The sequence below is a fragment of the Neomonachus schauinslandi genome, chromosome 6, assembly GCF_002201575.2.
Source record: "Neomonachus schauinslandi chromosome 6, ASM220157v2, whole genome shotgun sequence".
NCBI classification, from domain to species: Eukaryota; Metazoa; Chordata; class Mammalia; order Carnivora; family Phocidae; genus Neomonachus; species Neomonachus schauinslandi.
The window spans coordinates 52,344,588-52,368,673 of record NC_058408.1 but is presented as its reverse complement, the minus strand read 5'-3'; the positions used below and the strand labels follow the sequence as shown (position 1 = coordinate 52,368,673).

At 37.1% G+C, this 24,086-nt stretch overlaps 1 protein-coding gene across 2 annotated transcripts in view; it reads left to right on the top strand.

Annotated features, from left to right (window-relative positions):
- Positions 1 to 24,086, top strand: part of RABGAP1L (RAB GTPase activating protein 1 like) — a 776,559-nt gene that overhangs the window by 51,228 nt on the left and 701,245 nt on the right. The window contains exons 2-3 of one of the 2 annotated variants that reach the window (XM_021682815.1): positions 21,245 to 21,425; positions 22,727 to 22,919. In XM_021682815.1, the coding sequence (XP_021538490.1) occupies positions 21,288 to 21,425; positions 22,727 to 22,919 (331 nt within the window). In that variant the 5' untranslated portion in view covers positions 21,245 to 21,287. Of the gene's footprint in view, positions 1 to 21,244; positions 21,426 to 22,726; positions 22,920 to 24,086 lie in introns of those variants that run through there. The other variant, XM_044915941.1, reaches the window with a different exon arrangement.

The following is a 24,086-nucleotide window of genomic DNA, read 5'->3' as shown; positions in this document are numbered from 1 at the left end:
TCTCTCATTCTCTCTCTCTCAAATAAATAAATAAAATCTTAAAAAAAAATAAAAAAAAAATAAAAGTTGCCTCATTATATCATAAACCTGTGGAAGTTCTATGTAATGTCAAGTGTATGCTGGTTATTTACCCAGGGAAAGAAACCGTCACTGCTATTATCATCCTTTAGAGTCAAAGTTCTGATCAGGCTGTGGGGTACTAGATGGCTCCTTGAGTTTTAGGAACTTTGAATTTACTCAGTGTTGGATAGTCATTCATTCATTTATTCAGCAAGTATTTATCTGTCTGCTATATGCCAGGCATTCTTCTAAGTGATTGGGTTATATCAGTGAATAAAACAATTATCCTTACTTTTGAAGAAGCTACATTCTACTGGGAGAAGCAGACAATAAACAGTAAATATGACACAAAAGTAAATTAGATTGTATGTTAGAAGATAAGTGTTCTGGGAAAGAAAGTAAGTAGATCAGGATAAATGGGGATTGGAAGTTGGTGGTGGGGAAAGTAGTATTAGATAAGGCAATCAGCGTAGCTCTTCTGAGGAGGATGAGATTTGAACAAAGATATGAATAGGGAAGTAAACATGTTAGTAGACATCTGGGAGAAGAGTGTTCTGTTTTGCAATAGCCAGAGCAAGTGTGCCAGGGTTTTTTGAGACAAAGCAGGTAGCAAGGAGATTGTTTTAGATGGAATTGAGTCTACAAGGGGGAGAATTGTAGGAGATAAGTCACAAAGGTAAGGTAAGATGGGGTGAGAGAAGTAGTGAGGAGGGGCGTTTGTAGTACAGGTGTATAATGGCTTTGAAGGTCACTTGGCTTTTATTATGAGTATGATGGAGCCCTTGGAGAGTTTTGATCAGAGGACTGGCAAGAACTAAATTAAAAGGATCATTCTGGCTGCTTTTGAAAATGGACCAAAGAGGAGCAAGTAAAGAAGCAGAGAGTAGTTTCAGAGACTTTTAGAATAATCTAGGTAAGGGATGATGATGGGATTGGGACTTGGTAGTGGCAATGGAGGTGGTGAGAAATGGATGATTTCTGGATGCAATTTGAAGGTAGAGCCAAAGTAATTTCCTGATAGTGTGGATGTAAGGTGAGAGAGTGGAGAGAGTTTGTTAGTTTGATGAAGGAGAATAAGAGAACAAGAGGAGTAACGTGACTGATATAGTTGGCCAGAGTTAGAAGGATTGAGTTGTCATCAGATGAGAAAACCTGCGGGAAGGTAGTGTGGAGTAAGTGGTAGGTTGGTAGGGGAAAGGTTGGAAGTATGATTTTTGAATATGTTGAGTTTGAAATGTCTCTTAGACATCCAGTTGGAGAAGACTATAACTATGCTTGTCAAATAATAAGTGTTCAACATCAGCAACAACAGTGAATGCTTGTTAAAAAATTAACTGGATTCTGTATGAGTGGTATTAGAGCATGAGGCTCTAATATTCCTATCTCTGCCCTCAGTATGCAGCAAGTCTATTGTGGCTTACGACCCAGGATTCAAAGGCGTGACAAATACCAAGATGGACATCAACATGCAAATTCAGCAACACGAGAAACTCTCAAATATTGGATTTCTGATGGCTTGTATTTTATCACACTTTTTCTATTTAAAACATCAGAAGGCATTTAAAAACATCCTTTAGTAAGTGGGATATTCAGTAGAAATGGTTATGGGGTCATTGAATAGTTTGTTCTTCTAATTATATAAAGTACCTTTGGGTTTTGTTGCCTTGTGAGAGTAAAGTAGAAAAATCTAGTACTAGAACAGTTTTTACTTTGAATTATTTTCCCAATGAACAGTGACTCAGTTTATAGTTTATAGTTTATAGTTTCAAGTTAGCAAGACCCTCCTCATTCCCTTTGCTTTTGTAGACACACAACATATAATTTCATAGAAACTACTTATGAAATTTTAGGTATGTCATAATATTTTCTAAAAATATCTTTAGATTACTCTATGCCTTTGTGTTTGTTTTTAATTTGTGTAACACAGTTTGGAAGTCCTGTTTTTAGGATTTCAAAACTTTTTTTCATATTGCTTAACTTTCCTCATAAGCATCCTGCTGAATCATTTTACTCCAAAGATTAGAGAGTAGTCTGAAGTATAGTATCTCTTCTTTGTTATAAATTCTACCAAATCAGGGGCACCTGGGTGGCTCAGTCAGTTAAGTGTCTGACTTTGGCTCAGTTCATAATTTCAGGGTCCTGGGCTTGAGTCCCCCTGCACAGGGCTACCCTTAGCAGGGAGTCTGCTTGTCCCTTTCTCTCTGCCCCTCCCCTGGTTTTATGTGCGTGCGCTCACTCATTCTCTCTCAAATAAATTTTAAAAAATTCTACCAAATCAAGGAAAAATGCCTTTTCTTGAAACCTAGTTAATTTGAGGGAGTTTCAAGAACTCTAATTCTTTTATGTGGCTCACTAATTCTGTAGAACGAGGCAGAGATAAATGCATAACACATACAAACATGTACACTATATGCCAAGAAGCTTTTGGGTTTTATGTATTTAAATTTCTTCTGATGGGTTAAAAAGTGTTAAGTCAGGCATATCTCACAAACATTAAGTGTTATACTAAACACAGAGGGCTCTGTGCTTCAAAGACAGAAGTCAGATCTTTGCCTGTAGGCTTAATAGGAAAAGAAAAACGATAAAAAAAAATCATTTAACTTCTTTTCTTTAGTTGTGTTGGTGCAATGACTGAGGTGCCCCTCACTGCTGATCTTGTGCAGGTCAAATAGTTGAAGAAGGTAATTGTGAAATCTCTTAGTCTTCTTAGGAACCATGTCTGGTTGCCAAGTTTATGAAGTTTTGGATGCTACCTTGAGTCTCTCTATGCTAGACCCAGCAAATTGGTAATTACCATTTTCTCTGTCAACTAAGTGCCAATTATGTGGAGATACACAGTAAACATGAATTCACTATTTTGCCCTCTTAATTCTGCTTGGTGTTGTATTGTGCTATACTTTCCTAGAGTGTGTTGTGAGCACAGAAGAAACAATTGACTGGAATCAAAATGTTTGTAATAGTGTAATAATTACCAGTCCTTGGAAGGGTAGTATGCTAGTAAATAGATTTCTCAACTGAGGATTTCTAGATTCTTTTTCTGGCTCTGTAACTTGTTAGAGAAATTGTTTTAATTTCTGTGCCATAGCTTTGAAGATAAATGATAATGTAGAAGCTTTAGAGCTTAGAGACCTTGGAGATCAACTAGTCCAATCCCTTATTTTTCAGATAAACCCATGTGTTCATAGAACTGAGGCACCATTCTCATGGACACATTGGCCAGAAAGAAATGTGGTGTGTGCTTTATGCAGCATCATACAACATGCCAAGTGTTAGATCACAAAGTTTGGTTTTATTATACCAAGGGGAGCTATAACTATGAAGTGGATACTTTAGTGAAGGTCTCTTCTGTCATGTGATAGATATTTTTTCCCCCTTGACCATATGCCTGTACCTGCTGTGCACAAAGCTCATTATTAGTCTTAAGCCAAGTTTATGGAACTCTGAATTGTATAGCTGTCAGACCTTAGTTTTCCAGGTAGTAAGAGACTATAATATAATGTATATAATTTTGTCAAACTTACTATTGAATAGATTGCATAAGTAATTATGGCAGAAAAACCAAGAGAAAATCTAGAGTTAAAGTCAATCTTGATTAAAAAATTTGAGAATATTTTCCAAAATATTTTTCATTTATATTATTGCCTAGGAGATATTGCTGAGTAGGGTTTTCTAAACTACAATATTATAATGCATGGGCCAAAGTTTTATAAATTGAGTATATCTAGAATTGAATATTAGTATTAGAAGGTTAGCCTATTGAAGTACATTTTAATTCAGTGGAATACAAAAATTGTAGAAATCACTGGATTTTTTAGGTAATAGTTGAAGAACCATATCAATATCTCCTTGAGAGAGATTTGTTAGTTGCAGTGTTAGCTATTTCTGATTTTTATTTAATACAAAGATAGCATAATAATACTGAAGACATTTAAAGTTTATTTATTTATTTATTTATTTTTTAAAGATTTTATTTATTTATTCATGAGAGACAGAGAGAGAGAGAGGCAGAGGGAGAAGCAGGCTCCCAAGGACCAGAGAGCCCGATGCGGGACTTGATCCCAGGACCCTGGGATCATGACCTGAGCCGAAGGCAGACGTTTAACCATCTGAGCCACCCAGGCGCCCTATTTATTTATTTTTAAGTAATCTCTACACCCAGCATGGGGCTTGAACTCACAACCCCAAGACTGAATCCTATGCTCTTCTGCCTAAGCCAGCCAGGTGCCTCTGCTGAAGACATTTAAAAATAAGTCACTGAATTAGTCAGCCATTGCTGTGGTAATGCTATATAACAATGCCAAAATGTTTGATGGCTTACAACAACAAACATTTAGGTTTTTAACTCATGGTTCTGTGGGTCTGTGAGGGAGACTCTACTTCCTTCTGTGGATTGGATTCAGGTCTTTGTCATGAGTTGCATTTTGGGTCTCTTGGCTTCCTGAGCCAACATCTTCTTATGATAGATGGCAGAAGCTCAAGAGACCAAGCCAAATAACTCAAGACATTTAAAGTCTTTGCCCAAGTTTTGTTTATTAGTATTCCATTGACCAAAGCAAATTACATGGCTAAGCCCTGAATTATTTGGGTAGGGAAATACTTTGCTCCACTTACTCTAGAGAGAGGTATTACAAAATCACATAATAAGGGGCCTAATTGTACAATTCTGTAATAGGGAGGAAGTAGAAAATTGGTAACAATAATCTGATCTACAACAGTCACCTATAAATCTCACCATCCTAATACAGGTTTTTGTTTATTTGTAGTAAGTATTACTCAACATAAAAGTACTATTCAGTAATTGTGAGGCAAGCAATCTTTACATATTTGTTCCTTTTCTGTCATTACAGCTAAAGTTTTTTGAGTGTTTTTATTTATTTATTTAAAAAGTATTTTATTTATTTATTTGACAGAGAGAGAGAGATAGTGAGAGCAGGAACACAAGCAGAGGGAGTGGGAGAGGGAGAGGTAGGCTTCCCGCTGAGCAGGGAGCCCCATGTGGGGCTCGATCCCAGCACCCTGGGATCATGACCTGAGCCGAAGGCAGACGCTTAATGACTGAGCCACCCAGGTGCCCCAAGTATTTTTATTTTTAATTGAGGTATAGTTGACATATAATAGTTATAGGTGTACAACATAGTGATTCAACAATTATATACATTATGAGATGCTCACCACAAGAAGTGTAGTTACCATGTGTCACCATATAGACTTATTGCAATATTATTGACTGTATTCCCTATGCTGTGCTTTTCATCCCCATGACTTACTTATTTTTTTTAATTTATTTTTTAAGATTTATTTATTTGCGAGAGAATGCCTGCACATGCAGGGGAGAGAGGCAGAGGGGGAGGGTAAGGGGGAGGGAGAGGGAGGGAGAATCTTGAGCACAGAGGCTGTCGTAGGGCTAGATCCCACGACCCTGAGGTCATGACCTGAGCTGAAACCAAGGGTCGGATGCTTAATTGACTGAGCTGCCCAGGTGCCCCATGACTCATTTATAACTGGAAATTTGTACCTCTTAAGCCTCCTTCACCTATTTCACCTATCTCCTCTACCTGCCTCTCCTCTGGCAACTGCTAGTTCTCTATGAGTCTGTTTCTCTTTTCTTATTCATTCGTTCTTTAGATTTCACATATAAGTGAAATCACATGGTATTTGTCTTCTTCTCTCTGATTTACTTCATTTAGCATGATATCCTCTGAATCCTCCCATGTTGTCACAAATGGCAAGGTCTCACTCTTTTTTCTGACTGAATAATACTCTATTGTGTATATATATACCACATCTTCTTTATCCATTCATCTACTGATGGATACTTAGGTTGCTTCCATATCTTGGCTGTTGTAAATAGTGCTGCAGTAAATATAGGGTTGCATATATCTTTTTGAATTAGTATTTTCATTTCCATGGGTAATACCCAGAAGTGGAATTACTAGATCTTATGGTACATCTAGTTTTAGTTTTTTGAGGAATCTCCATACTGTTTTCCACAGTGGCTTCACCAATTTCCATTTCTACCAATAGCGTATGAGCATTTTCTTTTCTCTACATCCTTGCCAACACTTGTTATTTGTCTTTTTGATATTATCCCTTTTGACTGGTGTGAGGTGGTATCTCATTGTGGTTTTGATTTACATTTCCCTGATGGTTAGTGATGTTGATCATCTTTTCATGTGTCTGTTGGCCATCTGTATGTCTTATTTGGAAAAATGTCCTTTCAGGTACTCACCCATTTTTTATTGGATTTGTTTTTGTTTGTTTCAGTGTTAAATTATATGAGTTCTTTATATATTTTGGATATTAACCCCATATTGGGTATGTCATTTGCAGATACCCTGTTTCATTCAGTAGGTTGCCTTTTCTTTTTTCCTTCCTTTCCTTTCTTTCTTTTTTTTTTTTTGCCTTTTCATTTTGTTGATGGTTTCCTTTGTGCAAAAGCTTTTTAGTTTGATTTAATCCCAGTTGTTCATTTTTGTTCTTGTTCCCCTTGCCTGAGGAGACATATCCAGAAAAATACTGCTAAGGTTCATGTACAAGAGACTACTGTCTATGTTTTCTTTTAGGAGTTTTATGGTTTCAGGTCTCACATTTAGGTCTTTAATCCATTTTCAGTTTATTTTTCTGTATGGTATAAGAAAGTGGTCCACTTTCATTCTTTTGTATGTGGCTGTTCAGTTTTCCCAACACTACTTATTGAAGAGACTGTCTTTTCACCATGGTATATCCTTGCCTCCTTTGTTGTAGATTAATTGGCTATATAAGCATGTATTTTTTTTTCCTGGGCTCTCAATTCTATTCTGTTGATTTGTGTGTGTGTTTCTGTCTTATTACCATACTTTTTTTTTTAAGATTTTATTTATTTTAAGAGAGCAAGAGCATGAGCTGGTTGAGGAGCAGAGGGAGAAGCAGACTCCTCGTGAGCAGAGAGCCTGACGTGGGGCTCGATCCCGGACTCCGGGATCATGACCTGAGCCGAAGGCAGATGCTTAACCGACTGAGCCTACTTTTTTTTCTTTCATCATATCCAGTATACTGATTATCTGGGAAATTGTCAACTTTTTAGATACTGTCTTCTTCCTTCACCTAGATTTTTGTTCTCCTACTACTATATGAAACCTATTAAAATATATCTTATGGGGTGCCTGGCTGGCTCAGTTGGAAGAACATGCGACTCTTGATCTTAGGGTTGTGAGTTTGAGTCCCACACTGGGTGTAGAGATTACTTAAAATCTTTTTTTTTTTTTAAAGTGTGTGTGTGTGTGTGTGTATATATATATATATATATATAGATATATATCTTTTATGTCTTTTTGCTATCTTATAATTATAGTAGGACTTATGAGGTTTCATGTGACAGAAACTCAGTTTAAACTAGCTTATGCAAAAAATTTATTGGAAGGGATATTTCATAGAATTAAAGGAACAGTGGATTTACCAAGAGTGAGGATGGGAACAGATGGAGCAACACCTTAGGATTCTCTCAAATGAAATGATAGAGACTCAACTAAGACTCTCTTTCCTTTCTGTACTTAGGATTTACTTTTCTCTTTCACTGCATATTGGCCTTCTTCATATGGGGAAAAACATGGCCACCAACAATTCCTACTTCACATCTTAAAAGTTTGAAGTCTTTGGTCATCAGTCCAAAAATCTTAGGAATTGGGTTAATTGGTCTAATTAGTTTGTATTCATTGTCTATCTTTGGATCTGTTTGGCCATGGTGTTGAGGTTTCTATAAAAACCATGAGGTTTGAACAGAGGGAAGGCTTATTCTCAGGAAAAAAAGGTTTCGAGATTATTGCTAGACAAATAAAAATAGGTATCGACTAAAGTAATGTGAATTACTAAGGCCCTTTTGTGCCCTTTTCAGGAGCAGGGACATAATTGCATACATATATTCATATTGGTATGGCTCTTGCCTGAGAATTGGAATAGTGGATGGACTGTTTAGTAAGTAGAGGTTATGGTAATTTTTTTTTTCCCCCCAAGACTGGCTTGGTTTTTCAAAGCATAGAAGTATAGTTGGTAAGTGTTCCAAATTATTCATGTCCATTTTCTTATTGTAAATTAAGAATATTTCCTGTTTTCACTATTGTAATGGGTCTACTATAGTCATTTGAATTCTCATGCCTAATAGTCCTTGCAGCCTGTCTTGTCCAATTTTGAGTCACACTCATATTTTCAGTGTTCTATTTTAGTTCAAGAGCCACTTGAAAATGAATAGGTGCAAACACATAATCTAAAAGCAAGAAGCTGGCTAACCACATTTGGCACAAAAAGAAATTGGACCATGTGCACCATGATTTTATACTTTTGAATGTGTTCATTTATTTTGGGAAGAAGATAGCTTCCAGTTAGACTTTGCTAAATGTTGTTTGCTAAATGCTGTTTCTAGTATATGTGAAAATTATAGTTTTAGGCATCCAAGTGAGGTGTTAATTTAAGATATATTGCTCATTTGACAAAAATGATGTGGCATTAAAGTAAGAATTAAAAGCCATTTCACTTGGTAGAATTGGCAGAATTGCTATAGGTGTGGGGGGTATTGTGTTTAAGTGGTTCAATTCAATCAAAAATATTTATAGAGCTCCTTTGGGTTCACAGAAGGGGGAAGGGGAGGAATAGAAAAGACATACATTACATTTTCTGTAGGACTGATAAGTTTTCTCCCCCTTATTCTCTTATACGTTTAAAATGTCTAAAGAATGAAAATGTGTATGTCTACACTGTAGTTCCCAGTTTGTGTGTGTGTGTGTGTGCCTGAAGAGACATAAAATTTTTTTGTCAGAGTTTTACATTCTAATTTTTGGATTATAATAAGGGTAGCCTTTTAACTAACTGCTTTTTTAAAAAACAGATTTTATTTATTTGAGAGAGAGAGAGAAAGAGCATGAGAGAGAGAGAGAGATCACGAGCAGGGGGTGGGGTAGAGGGAGAAGCAGATACCCCACTGAGCAGGGAGCCCGATGTGGGACTCAATCCCAGTACTCTGGGATCATGACCTGAGCTGAAGACAGACGCTAAACTGACTGAGCCACCCAGGTGCCCTAACTGCAGGTGCTTTTTAAAAGTAGTTTTACTTTCGTTCATTGCTCTTCACATGCTGAATTGAAATGGATGTGTTAGTCTTGAGGTCACAGAACTGTGAGCTCCGCGTTATTTAAAAGACCCCTGCAGGGGTGCCTGGGTGGCTTAGTGATCAGTTATGTGTCTGCTTTTGGCTCAGGTCATGAGCCTGGGGTCTTGGGATGGAGCCTGAGTTGGGCTCCCTGCTCAGTGGGGAGTCTGCTCCTCCCTCCCCGTCCGCCCCTCCTCCTGCTCGTGCTCACGTGTGCGCACGCTCTCTCTCTCTCAAATAAATGAAATCTTTAAAAAAACGAAGACCCTATACATTTTCCAACTGCTGTTTCTTTTGATCAGAAATAATAGCAGATTGCCATACATAAAGAGCAAGTTAACATTTTGCTTAGCATATTGCTGCATAGTAGTAGACTTAGTAAATTATATTTTGAATTGACTTGTTGAAATTGAATTCTTCAACATATCACATGGAATGAGAATGTTAAGATTCAGTGACTTTAGAATTCCTTCAGTCCAATTTCCTATCTGATGCAAGAGTCCGTTCTGCTACATCCAAGATAATTGACTTGTTTATTAAACAGATATATATCTGTTTAATCTGTGGGCACTATGCTGGTAATATGTTGGTGAGTAAAAAAAAAAAAAAAAATAGACATGCTCCCCTGTCCTTGTGCACATAGTTAACCTTGTAGTTGAGTGCTCAGTCAGTTGGTCATTCAGCCTCAGCAACCTGGGAAGAATTGACATGTTAAAAATATCAAGTTTTCTAATCCATGAACATTGAATATCTCCATTTATTTAGATCTTTTAAAATTTTTTCATCAGTGTTTTGTAGGTTTCTTACTTATTGATCTATTTCTTTATTTTAGAGAGAGTAGACAGAGAGAGAGTGTGTGCGTGTGTGGGGGGAAGGGGCAGAGGGAATCTCAAGCAGACTCTGCAGTAAGTGGGGAGCCCGCCTTGGGCCTCCATCTCATGACCCTGAGAGGACATGAGCTGAAATCATGAGTCAGATGCTTAACCAACTGAGCCACCCAGGCTCCCCGAGGAGGGTTTTTTTTTGTAGATTCTTTGGGATTTTTCTACATAGATGATGATGTAATCTGTAAATAAAGACTGTTTTATTCTTCCTTTTAAACTTGTATACTTTTCTTTCTTATTTTTAAAATTAAATTAGCCAACATACAGTACATCATTAGTTTCAGATGTAGAGTTCGGTAATTCATGAGTTGCATATAATACCCAGTGCTCATCACCTCACATGCCCTCCTTAAAGCCCATCCATCACCCATTTACCCCATCCCATCACCCAGTTACCCCATCCCCTCACTCCCCTCCCCTCCAGCAACTTCAGTTTGTTTCCTGTAGTTAAGAGTCTCTTATGGTTTGTCTCCCTCTCGATTTCTTTCCATTCTGTTTTCCCTCCCTTCCCCTATGATCCTCTGTGCTGTTTCATATATTCCACATATGAGTGAAACCATATGATAATTGTCTTTCTCTGATTGACTTATTTCGCTCAGCATAATACCTTCCAGTTCCATTCATGTCGATGTAAATGGTAAGCATTCATCTTTTCTGATGGCTGATTAGTATTCCAGTGTGTGTATATGTGTGTATGGCATTCCAGTGTGTGTGTATATGTGTGTGTGTATATATATATATATATATATATATATATATATATATATATACATACATATATATATATACCACATCTTCTTTATCCATTCATCTGGTGATGGACATCTAGGCTCTTTCCACAGTTTGGCTATCGTGGGCATTGCTGCTATAGACATTGGGGTGCAGGTGCCCCTTCGGATCAATACATTTGTATCTTTGGGGTAAATACCCAGTAGTGCAATTGCTGGGTTGTAGAGTAGCTCTATTTTCAACTTTTTGAGGAACCTCCATACTGCTTTCCAGAGTGGCTGTACCAGCTTGCATTCCCACCAACAGTGTTAGAGGGTTCCCTTTCTCTGCATCCTTGCTAACATTTGTTGTTTCCTGTCTTGTTAATTTTAGCCATTCTAACTGGTGTGAAGTGGTATTTCATTGTGGTTTTGATATGTGCTTCCCTGATGCTAAGTGATGTTGAGCATTTTTTCTCATGTGTCTTTTGGCCATTTGTGTGTCTTCTTTGGAGAAATGTCTTTTGATGTCTTCTCATTTCTTGACTGGATTATTTATTCTTTGGGTGTTGAGTTGGATAGATTCTTCATAGATCTTGGATACTAGCCATTTATCTGATGTCATTGCAGATATCTTCTCCTATTCTGTAGGTTGCCTTTCAGTTTTGTTGACTGTTTCTTTTGCTGTTTATCCTGATGAAGTCCCAATGGTTCATTTTTTGCTTTTGTTTCCCTCGCCTTTGGAGATGTGTCTAACAAGAAGTTGCTGTAGCTGAGGTCAAAGAGGTTGCTACCTGTGTTCTCCTCTAGGATTTTGATGGATACCTGTCTCACATTTAGATCTTTCATCCATTTTGAGTTTATCTTTGTGTATGGTGTAAGAAAATGGTCCAGTTTCATTCTTTTGCATGTGGCTGTCCAGTTTTCCCAACACCATTTGTTGAAGAGACTGTCCTTTTTTTCATTGGACATTCTTTCCTGCTTTGTCAAGGATTAGTTGACAATAGAGTTGAGGGTCCATTTGTGGGCTCTCTATTCTGTTCCATTGATCTATGTGTCTGTTTTTGTGCCTGTACCAAAATACCTTGATGATTATAGCTTTATAATAGAGCTCAAAGTCCAGCATTGTGATGCCATCAGCTCTGGTTTTCTTTTTCAACATTCTCTGACTATTCGGGGCCTTTTCTGGTTCTATACAAATTTTAGGATTGTTTATTCCAGCTCTGTGAAAAATGTTGATGTTATTTTGATAGGGATTGCATTAATGTGTAGATTGCTGTGGGTAGCATAGACATTTTAACAATATTTATTCTACCAATCCATGAGCATGGAATGTTTTTCCATTTCTTTGTGTTTTCCTCAATTTCTTCCATTAAATGTTCCTTTGTTTTTGGAGTACAGATCCTTATCTCTTTGGTTAGGTTTATTCCTAGGTACATTATGGTTTTTGGTGTGATTGTAAATGGGATCAGTTCCTTAATTTCTCTTTCTTCTGTTTCACTGTTCGTGTATAGAAATGCAACTGATTTCTGTGCATTGATTTTATATCCTGCCACATTGCCGTATTCCTGTGTGAGTTCTAGTAATTTTGGGGTGGAATCTTTTGGGTTTTCCACATAAAGTATCATGTCATCTGTGAAGACTGAGAGTTTGACTTCTTTGCCAATTTGAATACCTTTTATTTCTTTTTTGTTGTCTGACTGCTGAGGCTAGGACTTCTAGTATTAATGTTGAACAACAGTGGTGAGAGTGGGCATCCTTGTCGTGTTCCTGACCTTAGGGGAAAAGCTCTCAGTTTTTCACCATTGAGGATGATATTCGCTGTGGGCTTTTTGTAGATGGCTTTTATGATATTGAGGTATATTCCTTCTTTCCCTACACTGTGGAGAGTTTTTCTCAAGAAAGGATGCTGTATTTCGTCAAATGCTTCCTCTGCATCAATTGAGAGGATCATATGGTTCTGGTCCTTTCTTTTATTAATGTGATGTATCACGTTGATTGATTTGTGAATGTTGAACCACCCTTGCAGCCCAGGAATAAATCCCATTTGGTTGTGGTGAATAATCCTTTTAAGGTACTGTTGGATCCTATTGGCTAGTATCTTGTTGAGAATTTTTGCATCCATGTTCATCAGGGATATTGGTCTGTAATTCTCCTTTTTGATGGGGTCTTTGGTTTGGGGATTAAGGTAATGCTGGCCTCATAGAATGAGTTTGGAAGTTTTCCTTCCATTTCATTTTTTTTTTTGAAGATTTTATTTACTTGAGAGAGAGAGAGAGAGAGAGAGAACATGCTCAAGAGAGAGCACAAGTGGGGTGAGGGGTGGAGGGAGAAATAGACTCCCTGCCGAGCAGGGAGCCTGATGCGGGGCTCAGTCTGGGGACTCCGGTATCATGACGTGAGCCAAGGGCAGATGCTTAACTGACTGAGCCACCCAGGCACCCCCATTTCAATTTTTTGAAATGGCTTCAGGAGACTAGGTATTAGTTCTTCTTCAAATGTTTGGTAGAATTCCCCTGGGAAGCCGTCCGGCCCTGGGACTCTTTGTTGGGAGGTTTTTGATTACGGCTTCAATTTTTGTGCTGGTTGTGGGTCTGTTCAGGCTTTCTGTTTCTTCCTGTTTCAGTTTTGGTAGTTTAAAAGTTTCTAGGAATGCATCCATTTCTTCCAGATTGCCTAATTTGTTGGCATAAAGTTGCTCATAATATGTTCTTAAAACTATGTATTTCCTTGGTGGTGTTCATGATCTCTCCTCTTTCATTCATGATTTTATTAATTTGGGTCCTTTTTTAAATTTTGATTTAATTTAATTATTTTAAAGATTTTATTTATTTATTTGGCAGAGGGAGAGACAGCAAGAGAGGGAACACAAGCAGGGGGAGTGGGAGAGGGAGAAGCAGGCTTCCCGCCATGGGGCTTGATCCCAGGACTCTGGGATCATGACCTGAGCTGAAGGCAGATGCCTAACAACTGAGCCACCCAGGTGTCCCTAATTTGGGTACTTTTTTCTTTTGGATAAGTCTGGCTAGTGGTTTATCAATCTTATTAATTCTTTCAAGGAACCATCCTCTAGTTTCATTGATTTGTTCTGTTCTTTTGGTTTCTATTTCATTGATTTCTGCTCTCCTCTTTATTATTTCTCTTCTTCTGCTGGGTTTGGGCTTTATTTGCTGTACTTCTCCAGCTCCTTTAGGTGTAAAGTTAGCTTTGTATTTGAGACTTTTCTAGTTTTTTGATAAAGGCTTGTATTGCTATGTACTTCCCTCTTAGGACTGCCTTTGCTGCATCCCAAAGGTTTTGAACAGTTGTGTTTTCATTTTCATTTGTTTCCATGAATTTTTAAAAATTCTTCTTTAATTTCCTGGTTGACCCATTCATTCTTTAGTAGGATGCTCTTTAGCCTGAAGTATTTGAGTTCCTTCCAAATGTCCTCTTATGATTGAGTTCCAGTTTCAAAGCATTGTGGTCTGAAAATATGCAGGGAATCATTCCAGTCTTTTGGTACTGGTTGAGACCTGGTTTGTGACCCAGTATGTGATCTATTCTGGAGAATGTTCCATGTGCACTTGAGAAGAATGTGTATTCTGTTGCTTTGGGATGGAATGCTCTGTATATATCTGTGAAGTCCATCTGGTCCAGTGTGTCATTCAAAGCCCTTGTGTCCTTGTTGATCTTCTGCTTAGATGATCTGTCCATTTCTTTGAGTGGGTGTTAAAGTCCCCTACTATTATTGTATTATCAGTGTATTTCTTTAATTTTGTTATTAATTGGTTTATATATAATTGACTGCTCCCAAGTTAGGAGCATAAATATTTACAATTGTTAGGTCTTCTTGTTGGATAGACCCTTTAAGTATGATATAGCATCCCTCTTCATCCCTTACTATAGTCTTTGGTTTAAAATCTAATTTGGTACAGGGATTGCTACCTAGCTTTCTTTTGATGTCCATTAGCATGATAGGTTGTTCTCTACCCCCTTGCTTTCAATCTGGACGTGTCTTTGGGTCTAAAATGAGTCTCTTGTAGACAGCATATGGATGGGTCTTGCTTTTTTATCCAATCTGATACTCTATGTCTTTTGATTGGGGCATTTCGCCCATTTACATTCAGAGTAAATATTGAAAGATATGAATTTAGTGCCATTGTATTACCTGTAAAGTCCCTGTTTCTGTAGATTGTCTGTGTTTCTTTCTGCTCTGTGTTACTTTTGGGCTTTCTCTTCGCTTACAGGATCCCCTTTAATATTTCTTGCAGGGCTGGTTTAGTGATCACAAATTCTTTTAGTTTCTGTTTTTCCTGGAAGCTCTTTATCTCTCCTTCCATTCTGAATGACAGCCTTGCTGGGTAAAATATTCTTGGCTGCATGTTTTTCTCATTTAGTACCTTGAATATATCATGCCAGGCCTTCGTGGCCTGCCAGGTCTCTGTGGATAGGTCTGCTGCCAGTCTAATATTCCTACCCTTGTAGGTTAAGGACCCCTTGTCTCGAGCTGCTTTCAGGATTTTCTCTTTATCTCTGAAATTTGCAAGCTTCACTAGTATATGTTGGGGTGTTGATCTATTTTTACTGATATTGAAGGGGGTTCTCTGTACCTCCTGGACTTGAATGCCTGATTCCTTCCCCAGATTAGGGAAGTTCTCAGTTATGATTTGCGCAAATATAACTCTTGTCCTCTCTCTGTCTTCTTCCTCTGGGACCCCAGTAATTGTAATATTGTTTTGCTTTATGGTATTGCTCATTTTCTCGAAGCCTCCCCTCATGGTCAGTTCATTGTTTATTTTTTCCTCAGCTTCCTTCCTTTCCATCATTTCATCTTCTATGTCACTGACTCTCTCTTCTGCCTCATTTACCCTAGCTGTTAGAGCATCCATTTTAGACTGCATCTCAGTTAAATCATTTTTAATTTTGGCCTGATTAGACTTTATTTCTGCACTAAGAGATTCTCTAGTGTCTTTTAGGCTTTTTTCAAGCCCAGTTAGTAGCTTTATAATCATTATTCTGAATTCAGTTTCTGATGTTTTACTTATATCCATTTTGATTAGGTCTGTGGTAGAGAGTATTATCTCTGGTTCTTCTTTTGCTGTGAATTTCTCCTTCTAGTCATTTTTTCCAGAGAAGAATAGATGAACAAGAGAACAAAATAAAAAATTATCAACCATGACCCCAGTGAAATACACACGAGACAAATCTGAAGAGGTCAGAAACCCAAAAAAGAAAAGAAAAGGAAAAAAGAGAATATAATTTCACAGGTGGAGAAAACAGGGCGATCCATTTGTTCCTGGGTGTATTTTGGTCTGTTTGTTAGAAGACACTAAATCCCAAATTGTAAAGAAAGAAAAACTTATGTGTGTGTGTGTGTGTGTGTGTGTGTGTGTGTGTGTGTATGAATACAGTGAAAGGAAACCAAAAATGAAGAATATATCTATAAAATGTAAATGTAAAAATGAAAATTAAAAAATGACTTAAAAACAAAGAGTTGATAAAATGAGAAACTATTTGAAAAGAAAAAGAAGAAAAGTTTTTAAATGAAAGACTAAAGACTCATGAGGAAAAAAACTCAAATTCTATATGGTATTTTCCCCTAGCGCAGGAATTTTTCAGTTCAGGGTGATTCATAAACTTGTTACTCGACTGATGTTCATGCTGGTCTTCTGGGGGAGGGGACTGTTGCACTGATTCTCAGGTGTCTTGGCCTGGGTGGAGTTGCAGCACCCCTTATGGGGGTGGGGGGCAGACTCAGCGTAAGCTGCTTCAGGTTGCTCCATGTGGCTTTTGTTCCCTGAAGGTTTCTCCTGCTGCTCCAGAGGATGAAAAAAAATAAAAATAAAAAATGGCAACACCCGGATCTCCAGCCCTGGAGCTGAATGACTGGTGTCATTTCAGAAATCATTGCTTAACACAGGGACATGAAAATTTACTTCTGTTTTTTTCTAAGAGTTTTATAGTTTTAGTTCTTACATTTAGGTCTGTGGTCCATTTTGGATTAAATTTTGTGTGTGGTGTGAGGTACGGGTTCAACTGCATTTTTTTGCATGTAAATATCTAATTGTCCTAGCACCATTTGTTGAAGACTGTTCTTTCCCCATTTAAATATTACCTGGGGATGCCTGGGTGGCTCAATAGGTTGTCTGCCTTTGGCTCAGGTCATGATCCCAGGGTCCTGGGATCAAGTCCCACATCAGACTCCTTGCTCAGTGGAGCCTGCTTCTCCCCCTGCTTGCTGTTCCTCTTGCTTGTGCATGTGCATGTGTGTGCTCTCTCTGACAAATAAATAAAATCTTAAAAAATAAATATTATTACCTGCCTGTTGAAATATTTTAAAGTGTTGGCTTTGTATTCTCAGGTTTTTGTGTTTGTGTGAAAATTTAATAAGCATTTTCATTGAAGTTCAAAGAAATGTTCAAGCCAATAAGGTAGCATTAGGCAAACTTTTAAAATTATTCCTAAGGCCCTTAGAGGAAGGGTTTGATGCTAGTAATGAGAGATGTCTTAATTCTGAGTAGAATGAGAAATTCTGGGCTGTGTTTTGAAGAGGTCACAAAATTACATTTGGTAAACTGATAGTTTTTTTTGTTAGCCTGGCAGAATATTTAACATTCTCTTGGGCTAAAGAAAACCCCTTAAAAATGGACATCTTATTTGAACTGAGCAACTATTAGTATTCATTAACATGCTGATTTAGAGTTAAGAGCCAGGTTAACTGTTTATCAGTTATCTAAGAAAAATGTCTTGGGGGAAGACAGCTTTTGATGGAGGAGAGGTATGGAGAAGGTTCTTTGTGCATAGTGACAGATACCAACCCTTGGTGTCTAGGAATAGGTGAGGAAACTTCAAGAGATGGTATAATGTAGTGGTTCAGAGCATGTACTTTGAAGTCAGAATACCTTATTTGAATCCTGGTTCTAAATTTGTTATTTGTGAGAACTTTAGCCTGATTAGTGCTTTTAACAACAATTTGTTCAACACATTTATTGAATATTTACTCTGCACTACACTAGGCACTTGATACTCCCAGATAAACAAAATAGTTGGAATTAGGTGGGGGGTTATTTAGATAGCCTTAGCATCAGGGGTCGCCTCAGGCTTTCCTGCCTTCCTTTCCATATTTCATCTTTTATTGCTCTTACCCATGCTCACTTTGAGCTAGCTATCAGGGCCTCCTTTCTCATAAGCCTTTACTCATACCTGGGCTTTTTGTATTTGCTGTTTCTTCTACTTGAAGTTTTTTTTCCCCTTAGTTCTTTCTATGGCTCACTCATTCTTATTAAGCCCAGATGTCAACTGGGTCCATATTGCCTCCTACCTTCTCATTACCTTTTATAGTATATATTCCAATATGGGATCCTGATTTATGTTTTGTTTTGCTTTCTTTTTTTTAAGATTTTATTTATTTCACAGAGAGAGATAGCAAGAGCAGGAACACAAGCAACGGGGGTGGGAGAGGGAGAAGCAGGCTTCCCGCGGAGCAGGGAGCCCGATGTGGGGCTTGATCCCAAGACCCTGGGATCATGACCTGAGCCGAAGGCAGATGCTTAAGGACTAAGCCACCCAGGTGCCCCTTGTTTTGCTTTCTTTGTTATTCCTCTCTTCTCTAAGAATGTTAGCTCTAGGAAGACTGGGATGCATTGGTTTCATTTATCATTTAGTCTCCAGTTCCCATTGTAGTTTCTAGCACATAGTAGAGACTCATTAAATAGGGATGGATGAATGAAAGCTGACACCTGTAGGAGTCAGCCATATGAAAGTAGGAGGCAAGTGCTAAGACCCTAAAGTGGGAAAGAACTTTCTGTAATTAAAGAGCTGTAATGGTAAAGTTACAGAGGCAAAGGTGTGTTGGGCTTTTTAAGTCCTGGCAAGTAGTTTGGATTTTATTTGAATTTTAGTGAAAAGATTTTAGAATGGAGTTTTAATGTAATATAATTTATTTTCCAAAAGATTTCTTTGGCAGCTCTGTGAAGAGTAGTTTAGGGGAGGAGAGGACTAGAGGTAGGAGATGGGTTAGGAGACTTTTTTAGTAGATGAGAACATTGCCGGGATTAGGTTGGTAAAAATGGCCATGAAGAAATGGGATAGATATGGGATTTATTTTGGACGTGGGCTAACATGACTTGCTGATGTGAGAAATGAAGAAGTAGAGATGAATTAAGAATGATACTCAGGTGCGCCTGGGTGGCTCAGTTGGTTAAGCGACTGCCTTCAGCTCAGGTCATGATCCTGGAGTCCCGGGATCGAGTCCCGCATCAGGCTCCCTGCTCAGCAGGGGGTCTGCTTCTCCCTCTGCTCTCTTCCCTCTCGTGCTCTCTGTCTCTCATTCTCTCTTTCTCAAATAAATAAATAAAATCTTTAAAAAAAAAAAAGAATGATACTCAGATTTCTTGTTTGAGCAACTTGGTAGAAAGTGGTGTTATTTACTGAAAAGGGAAATCTGAATGAGGAACAAGTTTAGAGGAGGCATTTGGGGGGCGCCTGGATGGCTCAGTCGTTAAGCGTATGCCTTCAGCTCAGGTCATGATTCCAGGGTCCTGGGATCGAGCCCCACGTTGGACTCCCTGCTCAGCGGGAAGCCTGCTTCTCCCTCTCCCACTCTCCCTGCTTGTGTTTCCTCTCTTGCTGTGTCTCTCTCTGTCAAATAAATAAATCTTAAAAAAAAAAAAAAGAATTCCATTTGGGTCACATTTAAGATACTGATAAGAATTCCACATGGAAATATAAAGTAGAAAGTTGGATTCCAAATAAGGAATTTAGAGGACATTTGGGTTGGGATAGAAATTTGGAAGATTGTTAGAAAATAGATGGTATTTAAATACATGGCAATGAGAGATACTACTTAGAGGGGGTGTGTGTGGCAAGGAGTCAGAAAAAGGCTTAGGACTTGAATTTGGGGAATTTCCAACTAGGAGTGTCTGCTTGGGCTTGAAGGATTGGCCACAGAAGGAACACCTTGACTGTGTAGCATATTGGCAATCAAGGGTTCATGGGACAGCCTGGAAGGGTAGAGACATGGCCTCTAATACATATTGCATTTTCAGAAACATTACCTGCAAAATAAAAAACTTTTAGAGGACTTGAAGGATTTAAAATTTAAAAGGAAGGATACTCACATGTCTAACAGAATTAAATGATGGCTAACTAATTATACGATCCTAGAACAAATAATTATTCTTTGTTTTGATATTGTTGGAAATTTTGAGTTTTGGTAAAGATGGAAGTAATTAATTTTTTAAAGTGTAACTTGAAGCTGAGAGTAAATCTTTCTTTTGGCCAAGAGTAATGGTGTTAGTGTCACCTAAAGGCAAAATGAGATACTGCAGCCATATTTGTATGAGGCAAAGAACAGAGTAACCTAATTGGAACGAGAAAAAGAACAATTCTGTGGGTAATTTTAAGGTGTGGATTAGCAGATTTAGAGTCATGTGTTATTTAGTCCCAGTTTACTTGTCTTACCCCTCTTTCGTGTTACCCTTTTGGTCACTGAGCAGATTGTGTAATATATGGTTCTTTTTTGTCTTTTCCATTTCAGCTCAAATATTTCCCAGTCCTTTCCTACCACCTTACTTAAGGTTGTCCCTATACTTTTTATAGCTATTTTTTGTCACAGTAACCTGTCTTCTCCAAATCCTTTAGAGTGATTTAGAATTGCCTTATTTGCTTATTACTTGCTTGTTTTCTTAGTAGATGGAAGCTCCAGCAGAGTAGGCACCTTGTCTGCCTTATTCACTCATATAACCCCAGTGCTGAATACTATGTCTGTTATGTAGTACACAGGTTCAGTTAAAATTAGTTGTGTGAATATTTGAACTTCTGGAAGTAATAGACAGTGTTGAGTTTCTGTGGTGGCAGATCGATCCAGAAAACAATTACACTGTATTTGATTACTAAAACACTGTTGGCCACATGAATACAATGTGAAAGTCTTGGCCTTTCCCCCCTCCTTGTGCTGATAAGTGATAATGTGTCTGCAAAAGAAAAGATACATGGCTTAGGGTGTTGAATTCTTTATTAATCTGTCAACTTAAGTGACACACAAGATATTTTAAGGTACAATACTTGGTCTTGAGATAAGTTTTTGGAAACATTTGGATATAATTATAAAGTAATTTCAGTGAATATTTGTGTGTGTGTGAATTTGGTTTCTAGTATTGTAATTATTTCTTCTATTAAAAAAGAACAAAAGTAATATTTCTAGGAGAAATACAGAGTTAAACAGTAGTAAATCTGTTTAGTTGTGATGTGGGAGGGTTTGTGTTGTTTTTCAGGGAACAATGTGGTTCTCTTAGTCAGGAAACTCAGGGTGAAGAGAGTACATTTCCATTATGTGGCCTAGTCCAAGAAGGTAGCCTCCCTAGTTTTCAGATAATTACCTAGCCAGCAGAATTCTTCTTAACATGAACCATTTTTAAAGGCTGAGTATTGATCTGGTACTTATTTCCATGTTTTTATTCATAGGTTTTTTTTCTTTTTTTAAATCCCTGTAGTTTTGACCAGGTGGATGTGGAAAGAGAAGTTTGTAGAATTGAAATGGAGGTCAGAGCTTCATTACAGAAGGTTAGTGGGTCATCGGATTCTGTGGCTACACTGAACAGTGAAGAATTTGTTTTGGTTACTCAGCATGCAGATGATACTTCTACAAAAGATGATGAAAAACCTGAACTGAAGGTATCTCTCTCTCTCTCTCTTTCCTTACAAATGATACAATTTTAAATTATTGTTTTTTTCTTAATGAGGTGAGACTGATCTTAAGAGATGTGTAAAATACAAAGGTTTTTCTCAAATGCTGACCTTGAAAAGCATCAGTGACTGATCTGTGCAGAGGCTAATTAATTGGTTTGTGTATTTTTAAAGTTTTTTTGCTTTTGGTTATTTATCTTTTCATTCAGAATTTTATAAAGAAGGAATAGAAGGGAAAATAGAAAAGGCTAATTGGGGAATTAGACTTAAATTTACATAAGATTTAACCATTATCTGTATATTTTTGTGTTTCTTATTGCTGAGTTTTTAAAGTTAATTATATAAGTTATATTTTGTCTTTACTTCAGAAACAACTTCATGGTTTTTATGTTTTAAATCAGCTGGTAACATTCTAGTATGTGATTTAACAGTTGGCTTGTCTGAATATTTTTTAAGCATATGTCTTATATTTTTAGCAGTTGAATTTTTATTTAAGCAAAAATGATCCTTTTTCATTTTTGTTGTCTTTCCTAACTCAAAGAAAAAGAATTAAACCCAGGTATACATGCATGAGAACTGTATAACCACCTTCTAGAAACAGGAATAGAGAAACTAGTCGGAAGTGCTACATATTGTTTATGACTTCTATTTAGTATTAACTGTGGCATCAAAAGTCTATATCAATCTAATAAAATTTTTAAAAATTATATTATTAAATACCCATTTATACTATGTTGAGGATAAACAATCAATGGTTTTATTTAAATTTAAGTATATCTGTATTTAAATGACTATTTAAATTTATTTAAATATCTACATTTTAGTATTAATGTGTTTAAGACATTTATTAGGCTTTGTGTCTCACCTGCTTTTGAGTCAACTTAAATGTGGGGAAATTACCAATACTCCTCTTGGCAGCAAGCAAGCAAACTTTGTAAAGAAATCACAAATATGTTTATGCTATGATAACAAGAAATATGACCTCTTAAATAAGAGAGTAGATAGTTTATTTAAACTTACCTGTTTTTCTCTTTAAAACACATAAATTTAATGTTACCTGGTTTTTAGAATGTGTTCCTATGGAAAAAAAAAAGGAAAGGAAAGAAAAATCTCTGTAAATTAGATCTTAGATCAGATATAATTAGGTGCAACTGTATAAATTCTTGGTACTCAGTAACATATTTAAATTTAAAATTTAACTTGTTTTAATTTCTTCTAGAAATAAAATATTTTCATTAAGCCCAGAACCATAATATGATTGAAACAGAATTGTCTCGCTTTGCCTATAGATAGTTTCTAATGGCGATGAACAATTGGAAAAAGCCATGGAAGAGATTTTGAGAGATTCTGAGAAAGGGCAAAACAGTCTTCTTGTTGATTGTCAAAGTTCCACTGAGATTTCAGACCATTCGTTTGGAGATGTTTCAGCCAGCCAAACAAATAAGCCATCTCTTCAGTTAATTTTGGATCCATCAAATACAGGTACTGTATCGAACTCTTAAACACCTAAGAGAAATGGGATAAAGTGATCATGAAAATTTTAAGATGAAAATTTAAAAATCCTATTAGCTTTGTTTTCTAAGATCAGGGCCACCAGCCACCAGGTTTTTGGTTCTGGTCAAGAGTTCCCCCTGTAGTTCTTATGTTTTTCTTTGTTTTTCTACATGTAAAATCAATGTCAGTGTTATTTGAGAACAGGGACTATCTCTGGGTCTTTATTCCTAGTACTTGGCGCATATTAGGCACTCAGTAAATACTCACTGAACAATTGAATAAATTCTTGGGTATCAAGGAATAGTGTAATGGACACTGTCTTTCATAGTATGTGCCTTTTTACTCAGTTTGACTACAGTTATTTCAAATTATCATTTGTGAAAATTCTAAGTAACATAGCATATCAATTCCATCAGTCTGTTAAATAATGAATACATCCATGATTGAGTGGGATTTATAATAGAAATACCAGCTTATAATGCAAAATGGTTTGGGGTGCAAAAAAAGCCTAACCAAACCAAAGCCGACTCCTACTTCAGCTGGTTTAAACACTAGGGGTGTTGTTTGATCTGGGCTCTGATAGTATTTTTTTGTAAACTACTCAGCCAAATTTGATCTTCTCCATGTCACCTTTCTCTCTAACTGGCTTCCTTTATGGTCCTAAAGTAGTTAGCAGCAGAAACCGTACGTAGGGCCAGGAAATTTATTTATGGCTGGTGGAAGAGAGAAAGGCTCTCTTCTTTTACTTATTGAACAAAAGTTATGTTTCACTCTGTTGAACCATTTTCTAGTAGTAGTCAGGGGAATCACCTAAACTAGTAGTAACTGATGGTTACATTCAAACCCTGAAATAAGTCACACCACAGACAAGGTGAGATTATCCTGATTGACTTAGGGCCAATGATCCATTTCTGAATGTTGCTGTCGGGTAAGTATAGATACAAGACAAAGTGCTACACAATGTGGCTATCATGGCTCTAAACACTATACACAAAATTTATTCCTAGTGAAAAATACTTAAATGTGAAAAATAAACATATAAGAAGAAAATATTGGAGACTATTTTTGTGATTGCATAGGAAAAGCAAATACTTAATGTGAAATGTGAAAAATAAACATATAAGAAGAAAATATTGGAGACTATTTTTGTGATTG